The 24,641-nt window shown below is 34.2% G+C and overlaps 1 protein-coding gene across 1 annotated transcript in view; it reads right to left on the reverse strand.

The window, feature by feature from the left end:
• The window catches only part of CLCN4 (chloride voltage-gated channel 4), a 100,529-nt gene that overhangs the window by 40,640 nt on the left and 35,248 nt on the right, over nt 1–24,641 (reverse strand). Inside the window, exons 5-10 of the mRNA XM_074300021.1 lie at nt 24,167–24,354; nt 21,019–21,141; nt 7,653–7,859; nt 7,477–7,557; nt 5,183–5,728; nt 249–435 (exon numbers count right to left, since the gene is read on the reverse strand). Of these exons, the coding sequence (XP_074156122.1) occupies nt 249–435; nt 5,183–5,728; nt 7,477–7,557; nt 7,653–7,859; nt 21,019–21,141; nt 24,167–24,354 (1,332 nt within the window). The remainder of the gene's footprint in view (nt 1–248; nt 436–5,182; nt 5,729–7,476; nt 7,558–7,652; nt 7,860–21,018; nt 21,142–24,166; nt 24,355–24,641) is intronic.

The following is a 24,641-nucleotide window of genomic DNA, read 5'->3' on the forward strand; positions in this document are numbered from 1 at the left end:
GTCAGCTCATCTATTTACATCTTATGTCACTTTTAGCGAAGTCTCTGTGGAAAATTCATGCTTTGAAAACTTATAAAGATGGGCCCACTTTTATATTTGGTGAAACAAAAAGAGAATGAGAAGGATAATTAGGACAGCAAAGCCAAAATGTCTGAAGTCCTGTAATTCCTAGCCAACTTTTGTTTTTAAAACAAAGTACATAAGATTAACATGAGTCATATCCCTTCTCCCCCCTGTGAAAAACATACCTAAGCAAGCTGCAGCTCCCACCATTGCATAAAGTCCAGGAGTGACACAGTCTGCCCCAGGCCTGCACCAGTTCCTGAAGATGATCCAGTCATGGTGATGGTAAGCCAGCTGTTCTACTCCTATCCCCACCATTCTGCCCGCCATGGCTCCCACGGCCATGCTGGGAATGAAAAGGCCTGAAGGGATCTCCAATGAAATACAGAGAAAACAAAGGCATAAGATATGGGGGTTAGACTGGCCCACATATCCCAGAGACTTTGGTAATCTATTTCAACCAGCAAAAGCTACAAATTAGAGTTTGAATCATAGTATTATTGATTATCTGAATTTAAGAAAGTGATAGGAAAAATGTTAATAATTCAGATTAAACCTAAAAATGTATCCTACACATTTTCCCCACCCCTAACCCTCAACTTGATGTTTAACATTTAGGAGCACGCCCCTCATAACTATCAAACTATTATATGGTTATAATTAGGAGGAAGCATAATCACAATTTTCTTCTTCTTAATCCTAGAAAGAGGGAGATGGGGAGGAAGAAGAGGGCAAGGGAGAGAGAGAGAACAAAACAGAACAAAACAGAACAGAAGAGAGGGAGAGGGATAAAAAGAGACAGAAACAGAGAGATGGAGAAAGGGAAAGGGAAAGTAAAAGACAGGAAGAGAAAGAGAAAGGGAAACAGAAAAAGAATATTTTGTTAAGTCAACATAAAAAGTAATAAACAATTTTCAGCTTGTTGAAGCAGTTGCATAATATTAACTATAATTCCCATTTAGGAACTAAAAGACCTTTGGAAAACCTTTTCAGCTCTAGATTTAAGACATAATAACAACAACAATACAACCAACAAATAATTTATTAAATACCTACCAAGTACTGTGCTACCTATTAAGAAATTAAGAAATACACAGACAAAATTGAAATAGTCCCTACCTTTAAGGAGCTTACAGTTGCATCCTAAACGTATAATAAAATAAAGTAATTTCAGAGGAAAAGCACTAGTGGCTGAGGAAATCAAGAATGGCCTTATTGTAGACAGTGACCCTTTATTTAGCCTTTGAAAGAAGAAAGTGATTTTCTAAGAGTAGGAGATGAGGAAGGAAAGAGTGTATTCCAGCTTACAGAATGCACCTTATATATGATCTTCTTTAAGTTTTCCTAGAAATGACCATGTGAAACTGGTATTTATGCTTTTATAGATTTTTCCTCTGTGTTTCATAGATGAGAAACAGAAGTTCAAAGAGTATTTCCAACAATGTCACTGAACTAGTGAGTGGCAGGGCCAGGCCTCAAAGTGAATTTTTCAGACTTCAAGACCAATGCCCTTTCCATTATAACTGATTTCTAACATTTTCAAAATGCACTACACAGCCTACTATTACCTTGAAAGAAGAGATTTTCACTTTCATTTCCTCTTCTTCAATATCTGTGATTTGCTTGTTAGGGATTACAGAAGTGATAAACCCAACTGCAAATAACATGTAGAAATGAGTCTCTGCCATAAGAGATTTTCTGCTGTTTTATCTCTCTCCTTTCTGTGTCATTTAGAATGGATTTTAAAATTAAATGTCAAGCACAGCATGTAAAAGAAAAGGGGGGGGCACTAACTGCTCACAGGTGAAATAAAAAACCGATTCTTTTTCTCAGCAGTTTTTCATCTTCCAAAATGCTTTAAAAATATTAATTCTCTTTAATACACAGCCACTTGACCTTAGTTAAACGTCCTAATTGCTCCAGCCTGTCAGTTTTTCTTATAATATTCTGAACATTTTAGAGATAGGATTACAAGAAACAAATATGCCATAAGTAAAAAGAATTGTGGGAATTTTTTTAGTTGGGGGAGGGAGGGATGCTAGTTATCACTGTAATATTGAATGCTTTGGTTTCTTTATAAAATTAAAATATATTCAAGATAATTTGTTATTGATGTTATTGATTAATGATGTATTGTAAAATATACTAGATTCTTAGTTGTTTTTCTTTAAATTTTGAGACTGTCCTTTGTTCATGAAGCATCTTTTTCATTATTCCTATCGCTGATCTTAATCGATGCACTAAAAAGTAAACAGGTCTAGCAGTTAATAGCAGCTGTCATTGACTCCTTATCTCTGATCCCTAAAGCTAGTAGGGGCACTTTGGAGGAAATGATGCCCTTTATGGCTATTCACCTTGTTCTGTTTATTTCATCCCTAGCAAGTCAAAAGAAAGGTTAGTATCCTCTCTCAGGGAGCCTCTGCTCAAAAAACATGCTATCATTCTTATATAGCAGTCTAAGAAATGAGTCCCTTGGATGTAAGAAGATTAATCCTCTGAAACCTTCAGTCAGCCACTTAATCAAATGTACCAGCCTTCCCCCCCACAAAAAAAGAAAAAGCTCTTGTTTGACTTTCACACACTCAAATAAACTTGATTTTTTTTTTTTTTTTTTTGGCCTACAAGAAACAATACACAAAAATAGACTTGAAAGGGAAGGACAAAATTCAATTCCAGTGACAAAAGAAAAAGTTCTTTCACTAAATCTGTCTCTTTATGGAATTGTTGTTAGACGTTCACTCTGGACAGATTTAACAAAAGAGCTCTGAAAAACACAAAACTGTTTTCTCAAGGGATCAATTAAAATGCATTCTCTGGGGACAGTTGTTCAAACCCAGTGCTCTCTAGGGACCCCTAGCAGCCAGGAAGTAACTTAAATCAAACTCCCTTAATACAGACCTACCCTATATTAAGAGTTTTGGTACATTAGCTTTTGGTTGTGGTGAGGCATGGAATAATGAGATTAAAAAAAGCAACTACAACCTCAACATATATCCCAGAGATGAAAGAAAGAGGAAGAGGAACCATATGTACAAAAATATTTATAGCGGCTCTTTTTATAGTGACAAAGAAAAAGTGGAAACTAAAGGGACACTCCTTAGGGGAATGGCTGAACAAATTATGGTATATGAGGATAAAGTGTTATAAAAAAAAAAAATCAAAGGGATAGTTTTAAGGAAACCTGAGCAGGTTTGTTTGAACTGATTCAGGGTGAAATGAGCAGAACCACAAAAGCAACAATATGGTAAAAACTTCAAAAGACTTAAGAATTCTGATCAATACAGTAAGCACTCTTTATTCTAGAGGATTTATAATAAAGCATGATGATACCCATCTCCTGAAAGAGATGCAATAAACTCAGATTATAGAAAATAACGTGTATTTCTTAGACATGATCAATGCAGAAATGTTTTACTTGATTATAAATATTCTTTTATAAGTATTATGTTTTCTTCTCCCTCTTCCTCCAAAACTTTCCTCCCTCTTCCTCCTGGTGGGGAAGAGTAAATGAAAGGTAGCAAGAGCAGCTAGAAGGACTGGAATAGGTCAATTTATATCTTATAAAGGATGTAAGGCTTTTAGTAGGTTCGAGTTATTATATAACAATGTTATATGTAATAATGTATATAATAATATATTTAATATAATTATGTTACATAAGCATAAACTATTTCTTCTTTATTTTTAAATCTACAACATTGCATAATGCCTAGCAAATAGTAAGCATTTAATAAATGCTTTTTGAATTGGATAGAATATAAGCATGTTAGCATTGACCTTTTACTAGGCTCTAGCTGATAAAAGTGACTCTATGTCTGACCACTGATTGACTTACATATATTTTGGGAAGTTCCGAGATAGTCAACAACTGACTGGTTAGCTACATTTAAAATTAGGAATGCAAAAGTTAGCAAACTTCTTCTAATTCAAGTGTGTAAGAAGTAAACTTTACAAAGTGTCCTTGTGGCTATTAGGGGATTCACAGTTCAGACCACCCAATGAACCACCCTAAGGTGAACCTGTGAATCTGTCCAAGGACAGCAATTAAATATAAGGGCAGAAATCTTGGTGATCTGGGCCCAAAATACACCTGAACCACTGTTTCATTGTGGTCTTCAGGAGGGCCACACCCACACATGGTCAACAAAATGTCTTGCTTGTGATCATTTGAGCACTTATGCTGATTCACTTCTATTCCTCAAGTGAGCATTTATGTTCCTTATCAGTATCTCTCCACACTATGATTTCCACCATAAAGTCATGCAATATTTTAGAGCTGGAAGATCAAGTTTAACCTCCTCGTCTTTTAAGGAGATGTTTCTTGTGATGTGTGCCTAAAAAATTAATAACCCTGACTAAGGAAACAAAGGAAATTTATGAAAAATTTTTAACAGAAGCCACCATTTTCTTCATTTGAAACACAGAAAAATTATTACTTGAGGTGATTCTTATATAAGAAAAAGACACTGTACTAGATGCCTTCTAAGGTTTCCCATAACTCCAAGAGTCTATGAGTCTGTAATTCTAATTGCTACCTGTATTACTGAAAGTTTGAGGAAAACTTTTAAGAGTGGGAGAACTATATTTTTTTTAGGGGGGTTCTTTTGTTTTGCTTTTTACCAAGATGTTTCAACCAGATTTGAATTCTTCTTTTTCTCTAATGGTAACCATAACCCACTAACATCATTATTCTAGATCTTGTGCAATTTGTGATTTTTAAAAGTATAATTCAGCAACTAATGATGTACCTTCACTAAGAGATAACCCACTAACATCATTATTCTAGATCTTGTACAATTTGTGACTTTTAAAAGTATAATTCAGCAACTAATGATGTACCTTCACTAAGAGATAACCCACTAACATCATTATTCTAGATCTTGTACAATCTGAGCTTTCCTCTTACAAGAAACATCTATGTGGCTTTTAAAAGTATAGTTCAGCAACTAATGATATACATTCACTAAAAGATAAGATAAATACAGTCTAGTTTCTTCTACCTGGTACCATGTCAATCAGGAGTTATCTCAGTTCTAATTATGTTTCTTTTCCCCCTTTGCATATTAGACGGCTAACCCAGACATTTCAGGTTGGTCACTCTCGCATCCTTCCCTCTTACCTTCATGCCAAAAGTAAATATTGTAATGATGATTTTGAAGATGAGAGCTAAAGCCAGCTGCCACATTGCAGTATAAACCCCGGGCCCAGCTGGTCTATCAGGAATGTCATCAACAGGTCTGGTCATATTGGGGTCATTGATATAATCACAGAGCTGGGAGGACTCCAAAGCTCCACAGTCATTGAACAGCTCTGAGATGAGCTCACTGGTGCTCTGGCGAGTGTATGGGTTAGGGTAGGCAATTATGGCAGTGATGGCTGTCACCACAATGACCTCCAACACGGGATACTTTCCTAGCTGTGTGGTCTTCCGTCTTCGACACCAGGCAATGTTACAGCGAATGAAAAGGGTCCCCCAGAGACCTCCAAAGACACCAAGGAGGATGAAGGGGAAGAGTTCAGCCATGTACCAGGGCGTGTGGTATTCCACATAAAAAAGAACCAGACGGCTGTTCCCGAAGGGATTGATGGACCTCAGTGTGAAAGCAGCCACCAGGGCAGCAAAAAATGACCTCCAGAGAGTTTTTAAGGGAAAGTAGTAACTGACCTGAAACACATAAACAGACATAATTAGGGATTAGCCAGGAGAGGGTTAAATTTGCAACTCAGAACTATACGCATAATGATAAGATTGAAATAAAGCTAGATTAGAATCATGACAAATAAGTTCTAGGCCCACAATTTTCACAAAGTGACTACGTTACCATAGGCAAATTCATTTTTATATTTTTATTTTTAATATCTTAGTTAATAATATCTAGTATATATTATTTATTTTTATATATTATATAAATATAAATTTATATTATTCAGTTGTTATTGTTCAATCATTTCAATAATGTTTGATACCTTGTGACCCCATTCTTAGCAAAATGTTTACATATTATATATTATTTATTTATATGTATTATATAAATATAAATTTATATTATTTGGTTGTTATTGTTCAATAATTTCAATAATGTTCACTTCTTTCTGACCCCATTCTTGGCAAAAATATTAGAGTGGTAATATATATTATAAGTTATTTACTTATATATGTTATATAAATATAAATTTATAACATTCAGTTATTATTGTTCAATCATTTCAATAATGTTTGACTCTTTGTGACCCCATTCTTGGCAAAAATACTAGAGTGCTAATATATAATATATATTATTTATTTACATATGATAATAATATAAATTTATATTATTTGCTTATTATCGTTCAATCATTTCAATAATGTTTGATTCTTTGCAACCCCATTCTTGGCAAAAATACTAGAGTGGTTTGACAATTTCCTTCTCTACCCATTTTACAGATGAGAAACTGAGGCAAATAAGGTTAAGTGACTTGCTCAGAGTCACATACTAAGTGTCTGAGGTTAGTTAAACTCAGCTCTTCCTGTCTCCAGACCTGGCATTCTTGGCAAAGATATCAGAGTACTTTGACAGTTTCCTTCTGTACTCATTTTACAGATGAGAAACTGAGGCAAATACAGTGAAGGGACTTGCCCAGAGTCACACTAGTAAGTGTCTGAGACCAGTTAAACTCAGGTCTTCCTGTCTCCATCCTATCCACTGTAACACCTGTGCTATTCACATTTAGTCAAATATTTTGAGCAAATAACTTCACCTCTCTTGAACTCAGTTTCCTCATAAGTAAAATGAACAGGATAGACTAAGTGATCACTAAGGTCTCCCAAATTCTATTATTTTGTGTTTATCCTAATATTTACATTCAAGTGCTTATCACTCAAAAAAATATTATAAGCCCCAAACACAACAGCCAATTTACTCATTTAATTTTAGACATGAGTAAGATACATCAATACATCAATATTTAATCAAATCTAAAATATAACAGGAAATTTTTATTAAGTTTCTAAGTTCTGTTTTGTTTTTAACCTGATTCACTACCATTTTGAAAAGAGAAAAGGGAGAGTAACAACAACTGTTTAGTTATGAAGTATGAAAGCAATTCCCAGGGTTTATTCTAAGAGTAAAAAAAGAAAGACTTAAATTATAAGAAAATATTTCATTATGGATAAAGGAGAGTTATTTTTTGTTTTCTTCAAGTGAATCCCTGTATAATAGCAAAAACTAATTCTTAAGACAAACAAAAAAAAAATACAATTTGGTTGATGACCTACAACCAGCCTCTGTATCACTTTCCTTAAATTTAAGCCCAGAAAAGTCAGAAGTGTATTCCACTGTTTCAACAATCATAAAAAACATTTGATAAAACCACTCCATCCTTCTGTCTCCCCCTCCTCCAAAACTATTAATCCTCTAAACTGTTTGTTCTTACCTCTTCAAGACTGAAAAGTACACCCCCAATTGGGGCACCAAAGGCGACAGACACCCCAGCAGCCGCTGCTGCTGAAAGTACCTACAATGCAAATATTTACATGTAAGTGCCAAGTTCATCAGTGAAACAGCTGTGAAGAGGGAGAATGCACTACCAAGGAAAGCTGAGCCACTTACCTCCCTTCTCTTTCCCTCATTCTTGCTGTACTTGGAAAACAGGCTACTGAAGAAGTTACCACAGCAACAAGCTACATGTACCAAAGGGCCTTCCTTTCCAAGGCTTAGGCCAGAAGATACCACCAGGACTAGGGTAACAGTTTTGATCAAAAGTGTCCACTTCCCCAAGTAGCCTCTTATAATAAAGCCACTTAAGATAGTCTTTATCTGAAAGACAAAAAGAAGGAAAAGTTGAATAAGAAGGTAATAAAATTCTAAAGTTAGAAAAAAATTTAACTTAGAGAAATAGGTTTGCTTCTTGAAATTACTGAATCAAACAGTAAAAAAGGCATTATAATTGCACATAAAAATTGCTTACATCTTTAAAAAATATTTTTTCACATGACAGTTTTTATGTATCATTAATAAACAATGAATATTGAAATCTATGCTGCCTCCTATTTGTGTTTTGTATTGTATTATGTTGTATAATGTTAAAACAGGGATAGGAATTGGACCTGCCAGTGATCTCTTTGACACTGGGAATGCCCCTTATCCATGTAGGTCTGAACCTTTACTGAAATGTAAAATCTCAGAAAATTGCTTAGGACCACAAGAAAGTAAATAATTTGAACAGGGTCAGTATCAATCAGAAGTCTTTCTAACTTTAAGGTTACCTCTCTATCTACTACTTCATGCCAGCTAACATAATGAAATTAAATCAGTAATAATACCAAAATTAATACTTCACTCACATCCCCTTCAATGTAATGTCTAGAACATGACTGCTTTAAACACTGTAATTTTTCTATTGTCAAAAATATGTAAATAATTTATCTAATAATGTTCTCCTAGCAACTATATGTGGGGTATGGAAATTTCTCATTGTTTACATTAATAATCCTAATGCTAGTAAAATCTTATTGAATAAGGCTTTGATGGTGGGTAGATTCTTTTTATTTCATTGTTTTGCTATGTTGACCCCAGTTACTAAGGACAAATTAATAAGCTATTTTCTTTAAACTCAACATATGTCTTTCCTTTACACATTCAGTAGTATTTCAACTGGAACTAAAATAATACTTCTCAGGAGAATGGGCTTTACATATTGAAGTACTTATCCCCAAACTTAATTGTCTTTGAGCATAGTCACTAAAAATGATAAAATGAACTTCTTTCACAATAGCCACATTTACTTAGGGCAAAATACTTTAAATATTCTCTCACCTGAACCTCAGAATGACATTGTGAAGTAGGTACTATTATTACCCCACCCCCATTTTACTAGTGAGAAACCTGAAGCTGAAAGTAATTAAATGCCTTGTCCAGTGATATTTGTGTAAAGCATTACTGAGTCCAAAATTCAATAACCTTATTCACTGTAGCACATAACTGTCTCTGCATTGATATTCTTCTCAGCTATTTGCTGATAAAGAAGTATGGAGTAGATTTCCTTCAATATTCGATATTCTCACTAATAATTTAAAGGTTAACTTTCACATTAAAAGATAAATTTTGCCTGTGTACCAGTGAGCCAATGTGAATCCACATGTGGTCAACGAGGGTGTGACCAAAATCTCTGCAATTTTGTAAAATATGAATGTAGAGGTTCATCATCACTGTCTGGAACTATTTACATCATGTAAACAAAATGTCTTTTGGACTCCCAGCCCATTATTTTTTTCTTTACTATTTCTAAGTCTCTTTTGACTACTGGAGAAAGTAATATTAAAAAGAATCACCATAAATTCATCCTACGTAATCTTACCACTATGTAATTAACAATTTTTATTCACTGATGGATTGCTAATCTCAGTCCCCAAGGTGGCCATCCCAACCTTTTCTCCCATTTTTTAAGATCCCAATTCCACCCCATCCCTTTCTTTCTCAACATCTGACTTCACCTTCCATTTTCCTGAAGAGACTGGATATTCATTGTGAATTCTGTAATCTATACACTGTAAGATTTTTCTATGCCCATAAATCCCTCTCCTCCTTCCATTCTGTAAAAAGATGAGATATGTCATCATCTTGTGAAGGCAAAATCTTCTAGTTAGGTCCTTAATCTCTTCCTTTTCCCATCTTCTACAAAAATCTACCTTAAATGCATATCCCTCTTACTTCTAAGGTCTTCCTCTTGTTCCCCATGAACATTTTCAGGTCTCCCTTAATTCCTCCTCCCCCACCAAAAAATGTCCCTTCACTCAGTTACTGTCTTAAATACCTCTTCCCTTCTCTCCTAAACACCTAAAAAAATCATCCATAATGTTTTCTCATTACCCAGCAGTGCCTTCTATCCCCATTACTATATTGAAGCAGCAGACTTTGCAAAGTCATCAACATCCTAATTTCCAAATCTCATGACCAGTTACTTTGTTTTCATCCTACTTTGGGGAAAAGGATAAATCTAATGAAAAGAAAATTCAAACTGGAGTACCAAATGGGTTTAAGCAAGTCATTTAAGTAAGACTCAGTTTACTCACTTGTAAAATGAAGTGATTGAACTTGATTGACCCTAAGGTTCTTTCCACCATTAAATTTATGATTCTGTTACATTCCTGCAGTCTTTCACAACACTGACCAATGCTCCTTTGTGACACTATCACCTCCTAAGTATTCTTTGACTTTAAAATCTATTGGTTCTCTTCTTATATGTCTTACTGCTCTGTCTCCACTATCAGTTTGAATTATTCTTCCTGACTCCATGAGTATCCCATGGGGATCTCTCCTGAGCTCTTTTATCTCCTCCCTTTATCTCCACCTGGTGATCTATTCCACTCCCATGTTTTTAAGTGTAATTTCTACATAGATGACTCTCAAATTAATATATGCAATTTTAATCTATATTTTGAACTGCATCCCACATCACTGATGGATAGATAACTCAATCTAAAAGTCCCATTTCAAACAGGAGTCCAATGCAGGATTCATCTTTGTCTGCCCTCCACTCATCCTTTCACAAATCTTTCTTCACTTTTCCTTATTCCCACAAGCTTCTAGAATATCTCTTACCATCTCTTCCTTTTCCACTTAAAATGATACCTCCCCAATTCAAACCTTTATTATCCTTTGTCTGAACTATTATAATAGGAGTTTCGCTCACAGGTTCAAACTCCCCTCTGCAAGTCACCCTCTTGCAGGCTGGACAAAATAATCATCCTTATGTAACTATCACTCTATTCTCTACCTAAAGGCAGTTAACTAGTAATACAAGTTGATGTAAGTGCTAGGCTTGGAGTCAAAGATCTGAATCCAAATCTAGCCTCAGACACTTACTAGCTGTGTTATCCTGGACAAGTCACTGATAATAATTATAGCCAACTCTCAGCATTGTCATGAGCATCAAATAAGATTTGTAAAGTTAACACAGTGCCTAGAACATCCTAAGTTCTTAATATATACTTGCTTTCTCCCTCTATCCCTTCCTTCTTTTCTTCCTTGCTTCATTCTTCCTCCTTTTCTTTATTTCCTTTTCTCAAAAGCCTTTAAAGTCTTACTATTGCCTCGAGCCTTAAAAAATATATCAAACCTTCTTAGCCTACCACTTAAAGCCCTAAAAAATCTGATTCCAAACAACCTTTCCAGTCTTATTCTATACTATTAAACCCCCCTCCATATAGTCTATGTTCTAGCCAAACTGAACTATCCCAGCTTCTACCTCCCCACAATTGTGCAGGTCATTCTGCCACGTATAAAATGCATGCCGATTTATTAAAATAAATAATGTACCTTGGCTGCCATCTTTTCCATAAAGCCCTTCTCCAATTCCCCTAGTAATCTCTTTCTCCTCCAATTTCTATTGGAAACTCTGGATCTGTCTTTTGTACATTACATTCCACACATTATCTCTGTGTAGTACATCCTTTTTAAATGTGATTCCTAATCATTCAAAAAAAATTGGACAACATGGAATAAGGAACAAACTATTGAAGTTGGAGTTGGGAAAGCTTGGATTCATATTGTCCTTTAGATACCATCTGTGTTTTAAAAAAATTCCTCTCAGCTTAAACATGGGCCTAATAACTGCATCTATCTAATAGATATGGTATTAGCATCAAATGAGATGATATGTTAAGATCATAATTTCCAAATATGTTATAATCTTGTTAATACTATAAATTCACATGGGGCAGCTAGCTTGCACAGTGGATAGAGCACTAGTCCTGGGGTCAAGGGGACCTACATTCAAATTTGAATACTTGACACTATATGACTGTAGACAAATCATTTAACCCCAATTACCTCACACAAAAAAAACCCATAGGAAAAAAATACATGGATAGAGAAATATTTATTAATATTTATTACCCAAATTATGATGGATGAACAGTCCTTTAGCATTTCTAACTAGGACAGGCACTGCAAACACCTGACAAGCATCTTCCAGGCACAATGTAGAAATGATTATTTCCTGGGAGACATAATTCAACCAAATGTCCTCAACAAAATTTGCAAATCTATTATTAAATGATTATATTGTATTTTAAGGATCTGACTGTTCTTGTGGCATAATTTAAGAGAGAAATACAATTTTGGGGCAATTATCTGACTCATAACAGTAAGAGAATTGACCAGTATTTGTAAAATTCTATGAAATAATTTAATATAATTGTCTAATCAAACTAGAGAAAATGGCATTTATTGCCAGAAGTCACCAACATCTTGTCAACTGCTAGACTGAGAATTTGAATCTTTGTTAAAAGACTCAAATTCTGATTTTGTGTAATTAATTTCAAATCCTTCATAATATTTGTCAAAGTTCTATTTCTCTTAAGAGGATTTGAGGACATCATCTGCAAATCCATAATAACACATAAAATACTATTCAAATGATTTGCTGTTTAATTTGAATTGATTTCTCATGGCAACTGCTAGTGGATTAGAGCAATAGGAAAAGAAAAACTAGACAACTCTATAGCACTGATTTGATTAATAAGTCTAAAGACTTAAGATAATTTGCTCTTGAGTATGTCTTAGGCTATTTATAAAGAGAATTAAATACTTTATTATTAACATTGAATTATTAGGTATATAATATCATAATAGTATAACAATATAATGATAATAACTATCATTTGAATAGCACTCTGAAGTTTGCAAAGGTCTTTAATTTTGATAATTACATTGCAATAAATTTGGTTTCCTTTGCAATCCTATGTATTTTGTTTTATGCACTTAAAAATGTGATTCAGAGAAAAGTTCTATAGGTTTCAAAAGTCTTTTGAGGGAAAAAAGATTAAGAACTCTTGATTTAAATGATAGATAACCTAGGAAGGATATATGAAATGTAAATTCTTCAACAGTATCATAATAGTATAATAATATAATGACAATATATATCATTTGCATAGCACTTTGAGGTTTGCAAAGGGCTTTAATTTTGATAATTACATTGCAATAAATTTGATTTCCTTTGCAATCCTATATATTTTATGCACTTAAAAACATTATTCAGAGAAGAGTTCTATAGTTTTCAAAAGGCTTTTGGAGGGGAAAAAGATTAAGAAATCTTGCATTAAATAATAATCTAGAAAGGAGATAATGGAATGTAAATTCTTCAACAGAATGCAATCTTTAAAGGAATTGACTAGCACAAAAGACCAATTGGGGAAACAACATACAAACAACCATTTTTATATGCAGGATAAATATGAAATAATCAATGGAGGAAAAGTATGATTGGGGGATTAGGATTGGGGACTGGAAAGGGCTTCCTATAGAAAATAGGATTTTAGCTGGGATTTGAAGGAAGAAACAAAGTCAGAAGGTGAAGAAAAAGAGGAAGAACATTCAGGATATTAGGGATAGCCAGTGAAAACACACAGAGCTGAGAGACAGGATGCTTTATCAAAGAACTAGCAAGAAAGCCAGTGTGCTTGATTACAGATTATTTGGTGACAGGAAGGTGTAAATTGGTAAAAAAGATTGAAAAGGTGAGGGATGGGTAGGTTAGGAAAGACTTTGAATGCCAAACATAAGATTTTATATTTGATCTTGGAAGTGACACAAAACTACTGAAGTTTATTGAGTAAGGGAGTGACATGGTCAGATCTGTACTTTAGGAAATTTACTTTGAAGATGGACTAGCCTGGGGAGAGACTTGTGGCAAGATCAACCAGCAGGCTACTGCAATAATCCAGGTGCAACATGATAAAGGCTTGGACTAGGGTGATGGCTGTGTGACTTAAGACAAGGGGAATTGAGATATGCTGTGAAGATAAAATTAATAAGACTAGGCGACAGATCGGAAATGGAGGAGTAAGATAGAGTAACATTTAGGTTACAAGCCTGGTTGGTGCCTTCCACAATAATAAGATAATTTGGAAAAGGGAAGAGTAATAGTAATAAAAGTAAATTTTAAAAGTAAATAAAAGTAATAAAAAGTGAAAAGAGTTCCATTTGGAACATGATGACTTTATAAGTTTGGAGATGTAAGATAAGGTCAACAGAGAGGTTAGGGCTGAATAAAGAGATGTGGGAACCATCTGCAGAGATGATAATTAAATCCACAGAGCTCATGACATCATCAAGCGAACTAGTAGAGAAAGAAAAGGGCCCAGGACAGAGACCTATGGGTGACCCCAATTACTAGAATGACCTAGAAAAGGATTAAGCAAAACAGATTGAGAGTGATCAGGTACGTGGGAAAAAAAAAAACAAACAACTCAGCAAAGAGTAACATACCAAAAACCTAAAAAGAAAAAATGTATCATGGAGAAGAGGGTAATTAAAAAAGAAGGAAAAGGGAGGGGACTTCCAAGTATTAAGAAATGAAAGGGGGAATTTCTCTGGGCAATATGGTAATAGTTTATATATAAAGTATATAGGTGAGTTGGACACTTACAACTTAAAAATTCAGTATATATCTATAGTTTGGTTCAGATGATATTTCCTTGTACCTCTTTTCATCAGCTTTATAAAAGCACCTTGAGTAAGAAATTTGATCCCTTAAGTTGCACTTTTTCCTCACTTTGGAGATTAATTTTTTTTTTTTTTACCTTTACACAAAAGCTTTGCCAGACATCCAAAGTTTCCTGCCACAGTTTAAATGTCAGGAGAGGTGGTTTATGGGCAGGAGAGATGGGGAAACTACTTTTAGTTATCATTCTCAGATAAAAGTTCAGCTTCTAATATTTTGTTTATCAAGACAAGACTATATCTGAGGGCTGACAAATGATTTTTTTTAAATTTTAATTATAGCTTTTTATTGACAGAACAAAATCATGGGTAATTTTTACACCATTGTTCCTTGCACTCACTTCTGTTACAACTTTTCCCATCCCTCCCTCCACCCCCTCCCCTAGATGGCAGGTAGTCATATACATGTTAAACATGTTAAAGTATTTCCTAGATACAATATATGTGTGCAGATCCGTACAGTTCTCTTGTTGCACAAGAAAAATTGGATTCAGAAGGTAAAATTAACAGTTTACACTCATTTCCCAGTGTTTCTTTTCTGGATGTAGCTGATTCTGTCCATCATTGATCAATTGGAATTGGATTAGCTCTTCTCTATGTTGAAGATATCCACTTCCATCAGCATACATCCTCGTACAGTATCATTGTTGAAGTGTATAATGATCTCCTGGCTCTGCTTGTTTCACTCAGCATCAGTTGATGTAAGTCTCTCCAAGCCTCTCTGTATTCCTCCTGTTGGTCATTTCTTACAGAACAATAATATTCCATAACCTTCATATACCATAATTTACCCAACCATTCTCCATTTGATGGGCATCCATTCATCTTCCAGCTTCTAGCCACTATGAAAAGGGCTGCCACAAACATTTGGGCACATACAGGTCCCTTTCCCTTCTTTAGTATTTCCTTGGGATATAAGCCCAGTAGTAGTATGGCTGGGTCAAAGGGTATGCACATTTTGATAACTTTTGGGGCATAATTCCAGATTGCTCTCCACAATGGTTGTATTCTTTCACAACTCCACCAACAGTGCATCAGTGTCCCAGTTTTCCCACAGCCCCTCCAACATTCATCGTTATTTGTTCCTGTCATCTTAGCCAATCTGACAGGTGTGTAATGATACCTCAGAGTTGTCTTAATTTGCATTTCTCTGATCAATGGTGATTTGGAACACTCTTTCATGTGAGTAGAAATAATTTCAATTTCATCATCTGAGAATTGTCTGTTCATATCCTTTGACCATTTATCAATTGGAGAATGGCTTGATTTCTTATAAATTAAAATCAATTCTCTGTATATTTTGGAGATGAGGCCTTTATCAGAACCTTTAACTGTAAAAATTTTTTCCCAATTTGTTACTTCCCTTCTAATCTTGTTTGCATTAGTTTTGTTTGTGCAGAAACTTTTTAATTTGGTGTAATCAAAATTTTCTATTTTGTGATCAATAATGGTCTCTAGTTCTCCCTTGGACACAAACTCCTTCCTCCTCCACAAGTCTGAGAGGTAAACCATCCCATGTTCCTCCAATTTATTTATGATTTCGTTCTTTATGCCTAAATCTTGGACCCATTTTGATCTTATCTTAGTATGTGGTGTTAAATGTGGGTCCATGCCTAGTTTCTGCCATACTAATTTCCAGTTTTCCCAGCAGTTTTTGTCAAATAATGAATTCTTATCCCAAAATTTGGGATCTTTGGGTTTGTCAAACACTAGATTGCTATTTTTATTCACTATCTTGCCCTGTGAACCTAACCTATGCCACTGATCAACTAGTCTATTTCTTAGCCAATACCAAATGGTTTTGGTGACTGTTGCTTTATAATACAGTTCTAGATCAGGTACAGCTAGACCACCTTCATTTAATTTTTTTTTTCATTACTTCCCTTGAAATTCTCGACCTTTTGTTGTTCCATATGAATTCTGTTGTTATTTTTTCTAGGTTATTAAAATAGTTTCTTGGGAGTCTGATTGGTATAGCACTAAATAAATAGATTAGTTTGGGGAGTATTGTCATCTTTATTATATTCGTCGGCCTATCCAAGAGCACTGAATATCTTTCCAATTATTTAAATCTGACTTTATTTTTGTGGCAAGTGTTTTGTAATTTTGCTCATATAATTCCTGACTCTCCTTTGGTAGATATATTCCCAAATATTTTTATACTATCAACTGTTATTTTGAATGGAATTTCTCTTTGTATCTCTTGCTGTTGGATTGTGTTGGTAATGTATAAAAATCCTGAGGATTTATGTGGATTTATTTTGTACCCTGCAACTTTGCTAAAATTCTGAATTATTTCTAACAGCTTTTTAGCAGAGTCTTTGGGCTTCTCTAAGTATACCATCATGTCATCTGCGAAAAGTGATAATTTAATTTCCTCATTTCCTACTCTAATTCCTTGAATCTCTTTCTCAGCTCTTATTGCCGAGGCTAGAGTGTCTAGTACTATATTGAATAGTAATGGTGATAGTGGGCAACCTTGTTTCACTCCTGAAAAATGATTTTACTAGAAAAAGTTTTTTAATAATTACATATGATAAAAACTTCTGTAAGCACCAACTATGGCATAGGAAATTCAATTAAAAGAAAAAGAATACATGGAATAAATTACCATGGAAGTAAAGATGTCACAAGAAATGCACAGAAAACTTCTGAATCAAGTGGATTCTTTTGGTTTAAGCATCAAATCCATGGCAGGGGCTCCATAAACAAGATGTAGCATCATACTTATTGTTAAAAATTTCCATTTGATGGACAAGGGCTTGAAAAAGAGATTCTAACTGATGTCTTTGTGAAAGGCAATGAAGTAAATAAACAGACCATCTTAAACTGAATACAGGATTCTAGTACCCAATAAGAGGCATAGATAGCTACATTAAATCTTTGGAAAATTGCACATATTTGGGGGTAAAAAAGTGAGAGAGGACCTCAATGAAGTAATGAATATAAAGATGGATAAGCCTTTCATATTCTTAACTGCTAAGAAACTAGCAGCTCACAGATCAGGTTATGGATGTACATGTATGCTGTAATCTCACAGACAGCTGGGGCTACAAAACCCATCTATAAAGGATTATATTTTTTTATTCACCAGACTTAGAATTAACTTTAGACTGGCTTATACTTTAATTTTATCAGTTAAGGAAAATTTGATTATATCAGCTGAGAAAAGAACATAAGAGTCTTCAAAATTAAAAGGTTGATAAAAAACCAGACTGGAGACTTAACAATTCCATTTTGTTATGCGACTTAGTTATAGAAAGACCTTCAACAAAAATTACTAAATAATTTCCTTACAATTGTGTATGTACAACTACAAATATGGAGACTCCAGTGGTACTGCTGGGAGGTTGGAGGGGAATATTTATAGTAAAAAGTAGGTCCTGATTAGTGTGAATAAGGAATAACGAAGTAGTTGCATCATTTGAATTCTCATAGTATATTTCCATTAGACTGGATTACCATATTTACATAGTATTAATTTGAGTACAGGATTTATTCATATCATTCGGATCTAAATGTACATCAATATCCTACCTTAAAAAGGAGAGGAAAAAAAAACTAATTCCAGGAAAGGTATGAGCACTAAAATATCCACACCAAAACACCTGGAAACCAGGTCTGTGGTAAAGGGAGGAAAGTACAAAGTGGAACTTGTTAAGAGGCAAATGTTCTAAAGAAAGGCATCAATATTTCCAGCAGAGTTTTCATAAAAGGGGGGTAAGATCAAATAAACTATGAACCAGTTGGCTCTCCATAAAACTAAACCAAAACGCAACAGATCGGTTTAAATTGAATTCAGTAAATGCCCTATAAAACGAATAAAGACCACTCTTTCACTCACCTTCACTCTCTACTGGCTCTTTCTCTATTGCTTACAAATATGTCTATTTATCTTATACCCTCAAAAAAACTTCAGTTGATTCATCCATTCTTGCTAACTACTCTTTCCTATCTCTCTGATCTTTTATGGCTAAAATCCACTTCCTGTCATCTTATTCTCTTCTTAATTCTATATAATGTGGCTTCGATGTTTACATCACTCAACAGAAACTGCTCTCTCCAAAGTTGTTAGTATTCTCTTGATTGCCAAACTTAATGGCCTTTTCTCAATTCTCATACCTCTTAACCACTTGGATGAGAAGTAGAATGTCCCTCCCAAGCTCATATAGCTCCTTAATTGTGGGATTGGTAATATAGAAGGAGGAAGCCCTGAAATTACTCCTCCCTCCCCATTTACACCCCAATTACAGCTACTCCCTAGTCCTAGTATTATACTTTTCTTCCTCCAACCATTTTCTTCACTCCTCCCACCTCTTCCCCAATCAATAGATTCCATTATTCTCCTTACTCCAAAATCCATATTCTATATTCTTCAGTTTCAATTTTATTATTATTATTTCATAGCCTGAGTCTATTTTTTTTCTTTTTCCCCCTCAGATTAAGGTGATTCTTACGAGAGTCCTTGCTTACCCAGAGATAATGGTAACTACAAGTGAGCAGCTTTTCCCTACTAATTATAGGTGAAAGATAAGGAGTGTATGTTACCTTCTACTGTTTCTATCCCAGCCTCTCAACCACATCTCTCAGCTACATGTGACTATTACAGTACTATCAACTGAGTCTCTTAGAAGTAAAGAATAAAAATACTCTGAAGATTGAGACTTCTATTTACTATTACTGAAAAGTGTCTTTTTTCCATGAATGAATTCTCTTAACCTAATTGCACATATATAACCAATATAAAACTGCTTACCATCTTAGGAAAAGGGGAGGAAAAGTAAGGAGGCCTTGGAACTCAAAATCTATTTTAAATCAATGTTAAAATTTGTCTTTACATGTAACTAGAGAATATAAAACACTATTTAAAAAAAAAGTTCTGTTAACTGGAAGATGAATGGATGCCATCAATTGGAGAATGGTTGGTTATGGAATATTATTGCTCTGTAAGAAATGACCAGCAGGAGGAATACAGAGAGGCTTGGCGAGACTTAAATCAACTGATGCTGAGTGAAATGAACAGAACCAGAAGATCGCTGTACACTTCAATGCTGTATGAAGAGGTATTCTGATGGAAGTGGATATCTTCAACATAAAGAAGATCCAAATCACTTCCAGTTGATCAATGATGGACATAAATAACTACACCCAGAGAAGGAACACTGGGAAGTGAATGTAAACTGTTAGCACTACTGTCTATCTACCCAGGTTACTTATACCTTTCGGAATCTAATACTTAATGTGCAACAAGAAAATGGTATTTACACACATGTATTGTATCTAGGTTATACTGTAACACATGTAAAATGTATGGGATTGCCTGTCATCTAGGGGAGGGAGTAGAGGGAGGGAGGGGATAATTTGGAAAAATGAATACAAGGGATAATATTATTAAAAAATTACTCATGCATATGTACTGTCAAAAAATGTATTAAAAAAAAAAAGTTCTGTTGGATTTTTTGACACAGAATGCCTAGGATAATTCTGTTACTTTATTCTTCTAATCTGTGAAAAGTTAGATACAGAATTCTCCCTTGTCTTTATCATAGTCTCATGTTAGAACTGTTGCAGAAAGGCAGAACTTAGAGCTAATGTCAACTCTTTAGCAACTGAACCAAGTAGGTTTCTGATATTTTTCAACAGACTGGTCAACTTCAATAAATTGTCTAAGATCAGATAATTCTCCCATTACCATTTTTTTTCAAATTCACCACAACATTATTTTTTCTGTTAACATTAAATATAAGCCTCCTTTTCAATATCTATTCCTTACCCTTATTCTACCCTGTGAGACTAAGGAAAACAAGTCTAATTGTTCAGAATTTCCCTCTTCCTCCCCCCCACAGTTTTACTGACTTAGGTGATTATGGAGAAAACAACAGGCTTGTTGTGAGGGATTTTTCATTCCTCTTCAAGTATTTTCTTTCTTGTTCACTTGTGTAGAGTTGTACATTTAGAACTATTTTTATTTATTACTTTGCTATTTTTCTGATTTTGTCCCACTTGGTTTAGGGTTCTGGTTTCAAAAATTTACGTGATCTAGAGGTTACTTACTCTGAATACAATCATATCTAAATGATGAAAACTTAAAGGAATCCAAAATATTTATACATATCTATATGCTGTATAGCCTGAAAACTGACTTAAAAAAAAAAAAAAAAAGAAATACTGTGATTACCTTGTCACTGACACAGCAGAATATGGAAAATACACTTTGTCACCAGCTAAGATTTCTTAGCAGCAATTTATTTCTTTGGCCTACATTACATCATAGCTTTATTTATGAGTTATTCCTTTGCCATGTGTGTTTTTGTTGTTTATGAGTTCTAGTTTCCAAAGGCCATGTGACTTATGTCTGTCAGACAGGCTTTCACTTATCTGTACTAAAAAAAAATAAAATAAAATAAAAAAGCTAAAAACAAAACAACACAAAAACATAAAAAGTATATAAAGCCAAAAAGTAACTCACCTCTGGAATACCAGAGCCACAGGCATATGGTGCAAACACCCTGACTAAGGAGACGGCCAAAAACGCAAAAGAGAGAGCCCATAGTATGTACAGAAAGTAGTTCAAAATGTATGCACTCGCACCCTAAACAAATGAAAACAAAACAGGAAACATGCCATCAGACATTATAAAATTTAAAGCAATATACCCTATAATTTATTCAGATCAAAGTCATGGAGAACCTGGCCAGGTTTTGTTAATGTTCCATGCAGGTGTTCTTAACCTATCATCTAATGGACTTCTTTAGCAATCTGGTGATGTCTGACAGGGACCCCTCCTCAAAAAAAAGTTTTAAAATAACTGAAGGAAATGCTAAATATCAGTTAGCAGCTAGTAAAAATAAAGATTTTACCCCCAAAGTTGACAGATTCCTTAAAAATCTGTCGCTTGTGGGTAAGATTCCTTAATCTCTATATATTTTCCTATATTTTTAATAATAATACATTTTTATTTTTCTGTATTTATTTTCTCTTAATTTTATAGAAAAAAATTGACTGGTGTTAGTTTTATCTGTTTTTGCTATTGGTACAGAATATGTGATTATATTGCAAGGTTTCTACATGTGCTGTTTATAGAGGCCTGCTGCTATGCAGGATATCTGGTCACGGAAAGAGTGAATTACACTGTTTGCTCTAATCATAACTTTTACAAATGTTTGTGGAAGGAATAAGCCAGAAAAATTCTGCCTTCCAGTTCACAGCAGATTTGTTTTGTCTACTCTAAAATAGATCGTTTCTTTCAGTATTCATTGAAGCCACGTCTACACAACAGCAGGCAACCATTTTGAAAAAGGGGACACCCCTGAATAAAAGCTGGGCTTCCAGTGTTTTAAGAATAGAATTGGTTCACCAATTCATTCAACCATTTATTTCAAACAACATGTTCAAATCTATAGAGGGGAAAGTTTATGAGTACAGTATTCATTTTGTTGTCATGGAAACAGGACAAAAGAGTCCGTGATCAAGGATTACTTTTATGGGATATTCCCCTTAGATGGTCTGAGGGATGAAAACGCAGTGGGATCACCCAAAAGTTCAATAGCTGACACAGCTTCATTTGTACATATTACAAAAATTATATATTAGGCTGTTCCATCAATAAAAAATATACAGTCAGAAACAATCTTTCACTCATTTAAAAATATCTTTTTTAGCAGGGAAAAAAACTGTCTCACTATTATTAAGATACATCCATTATATTGTAGCATAATCTTCAAAGACTGTCAAAAAGATGCATTTTCACAATATGTAAGATTCTCTCATCAACCCAAATCAAGAATTTATTTTTGAACTTACAGAGGCCATGGTAAATGTGTGAGATTTCATGAGCTGAGTTTACTTAATGGATTTGAAGAAATCAATATAAAGCCATGGGGAAAAAGATTTAGCAAAATAGCAAATTACTTTCCAAATGACTTCAGATATGGCAAGTCAATCAGGCAAAAGAAAGAAAATGTCTGCATAAATTAAGGTCTCCTCCAAGCACAGTTACATTTTAAACATTCTCCAAATTACTTCTAATGTGAATGTAGACAATCAACTCTAGTCTTTCTTTGGGTTCCTGCTCTCTCAAGAGCACCTATGTGTGCACATGCATCCACACATATAAACAAACATGCATACACATGTGTGTATATCCATAGTGATTTACATGTATGTAGCTAAATGTGTGGCCATGTGTGTATGCATACATATATATTTCTTTTTCTATAATATATAAAACTTCATATCTATAATTTTATATAAGCATGTTTCTATTTATGTGTTATACTTATCAATAGATACACTATATATCTTATTTAAAAATAAACTCACAAATATAATTTATATAAATTAAGAGCTGAGTAAGAAATCAACACTGACTACATCCTTTTGTACTTGTCTGATTCAGGCTATGTAAAGCATCCCAATTAAAGTTGAAGTTCTCTAATTTTAAGTCATATTATCACAGAACTCACCAATTTTCCTTTCATCATATATTCACAAATCACTTCTCTACTATAAGCATAAAAGTAAGAAAATCATAAATTTATCATTATGTCTCGTTCCAGATTATGACTGCATAAGGTGAAAATAGTTCTTTTGAACATAACTAAATAAATGTTACATGATAAGAAAATCGAGGATAAAAATGTACACAGTTGCTTGTTTTTTTGGACCAGACCTGTAATTTCAATGATATATATAAAACACTCAATGAAGAAAATCCATAGACATATACATACTTATATAGATAGATATAGATATATCACATATTTAAATACATGAGAACATATACATCATGCATATGTACACAAAGTACACTACATATACACACATACATCTATAGGAATTATCTATACAGAGTATTGCATATACATCGGTATACTATTTATTTGTGTTTATTCAATTATATATATGTATTCCCATGTGTATAAACATGTTCATATATGTTAATTATATAGATTTTAAAATGAGTGTCCTAGTAAGTTCTAATCCATTACACACACACAAATATGTAGTGTACAATGTGCTAATTTGAAGGAATATGACCCTTTTGAAGGCAAATTCTATCAAGTCCTATCAAACTGGGCTTGGGGAGGGCCTGTTTGTCCATTATTCAAGAACCAGTCTGGCTAAAGGTAATGGTTTTGTTTTAATCAAAGCAACTCACAAAATCGGTTTCCTAAAGGATAAAAGGGTTGCTAAAAGGATAGAAAGAACACTTTCACAAATGAAATCAGGAATCCTTTTTACAGAGTATTTATGAAAGTAGAAATAGATATAATAACAAAGATATAAAGAGACAGATGCATATTAGGTATTAGTGATCCACATACATGTATACATGTATATATTAAATATATAGTTATGATTACACATCCCCACATATGCCCACATAAATAAGGCATTCCTGAAGGGATTTCCAACTAAAATCTGGCTTATGTCATCAAAGATATTCACATGGATAAGGGAAAGAAAAAAAAAAAAACATGTAGCCTGAATATTAAATAAGGAAGGTCCTGGACTAATCTGGAAACCAACACATGAAGGTGCTTTATCTCAATCTAATGAAGAAGTTCTAAATGGGTCTTTTGGCTTTTAACCAGAAATCTCACTCAGGCACATACCTCTGATTGATTTACCAGAAGCTCGGACCACTTCTGCCATAATGGACACTTGTCCCTGTCCTCAAAAGTGGTCTCGTTGGATGTCCAGCAACACTGTTCATGGCTGTACCAAAACGCAGACAGACAAACTCCTTCTTTTAGATCTGTCATCCAGTCCACAGCTAAATCTATGACACCCGCCAAAGTACCTGAAGAAACAAAATCATTTTGTCCAAAAGGAGTGCCTGAGGTCAAGAAAAATTAGTTTCTAACATCACTGAATAGGAAAACACAACCTGGATATTAGTTTGGACTACAAGCAGCTGAGCATTAGTGGGGAATCAGGAAAGGTCCTTGGTGCCCTTTTCAACAAGTGAAAAATATATACAAAGTGATTTCTAAACCTTAAATTGATATAGAAACATCATACAGCAATCAATTTAAAAGAAAATCGACTAAAGCACTTACTGTGCCAGACAAAAGCTGGGAATGAAGA

The sequence above is a fragment of the Sminthopsis crassicaudata genome, chromosome 3 (genome assembly GCF_048593235.1).
Source record: "Sminthopsis crassicaudata isolate SCR6 chromosome 3, ASM4859323v1, whole genome shotgun sequence".
Classification (NCBI taxonomy): domain Eukaryota; kingdom Metazoa; phylum Chordata; class Mammalia; order Dasyuromorphia; family Dasyuridae; genus Sminthopsis; species Sminthopsis crassicaudata.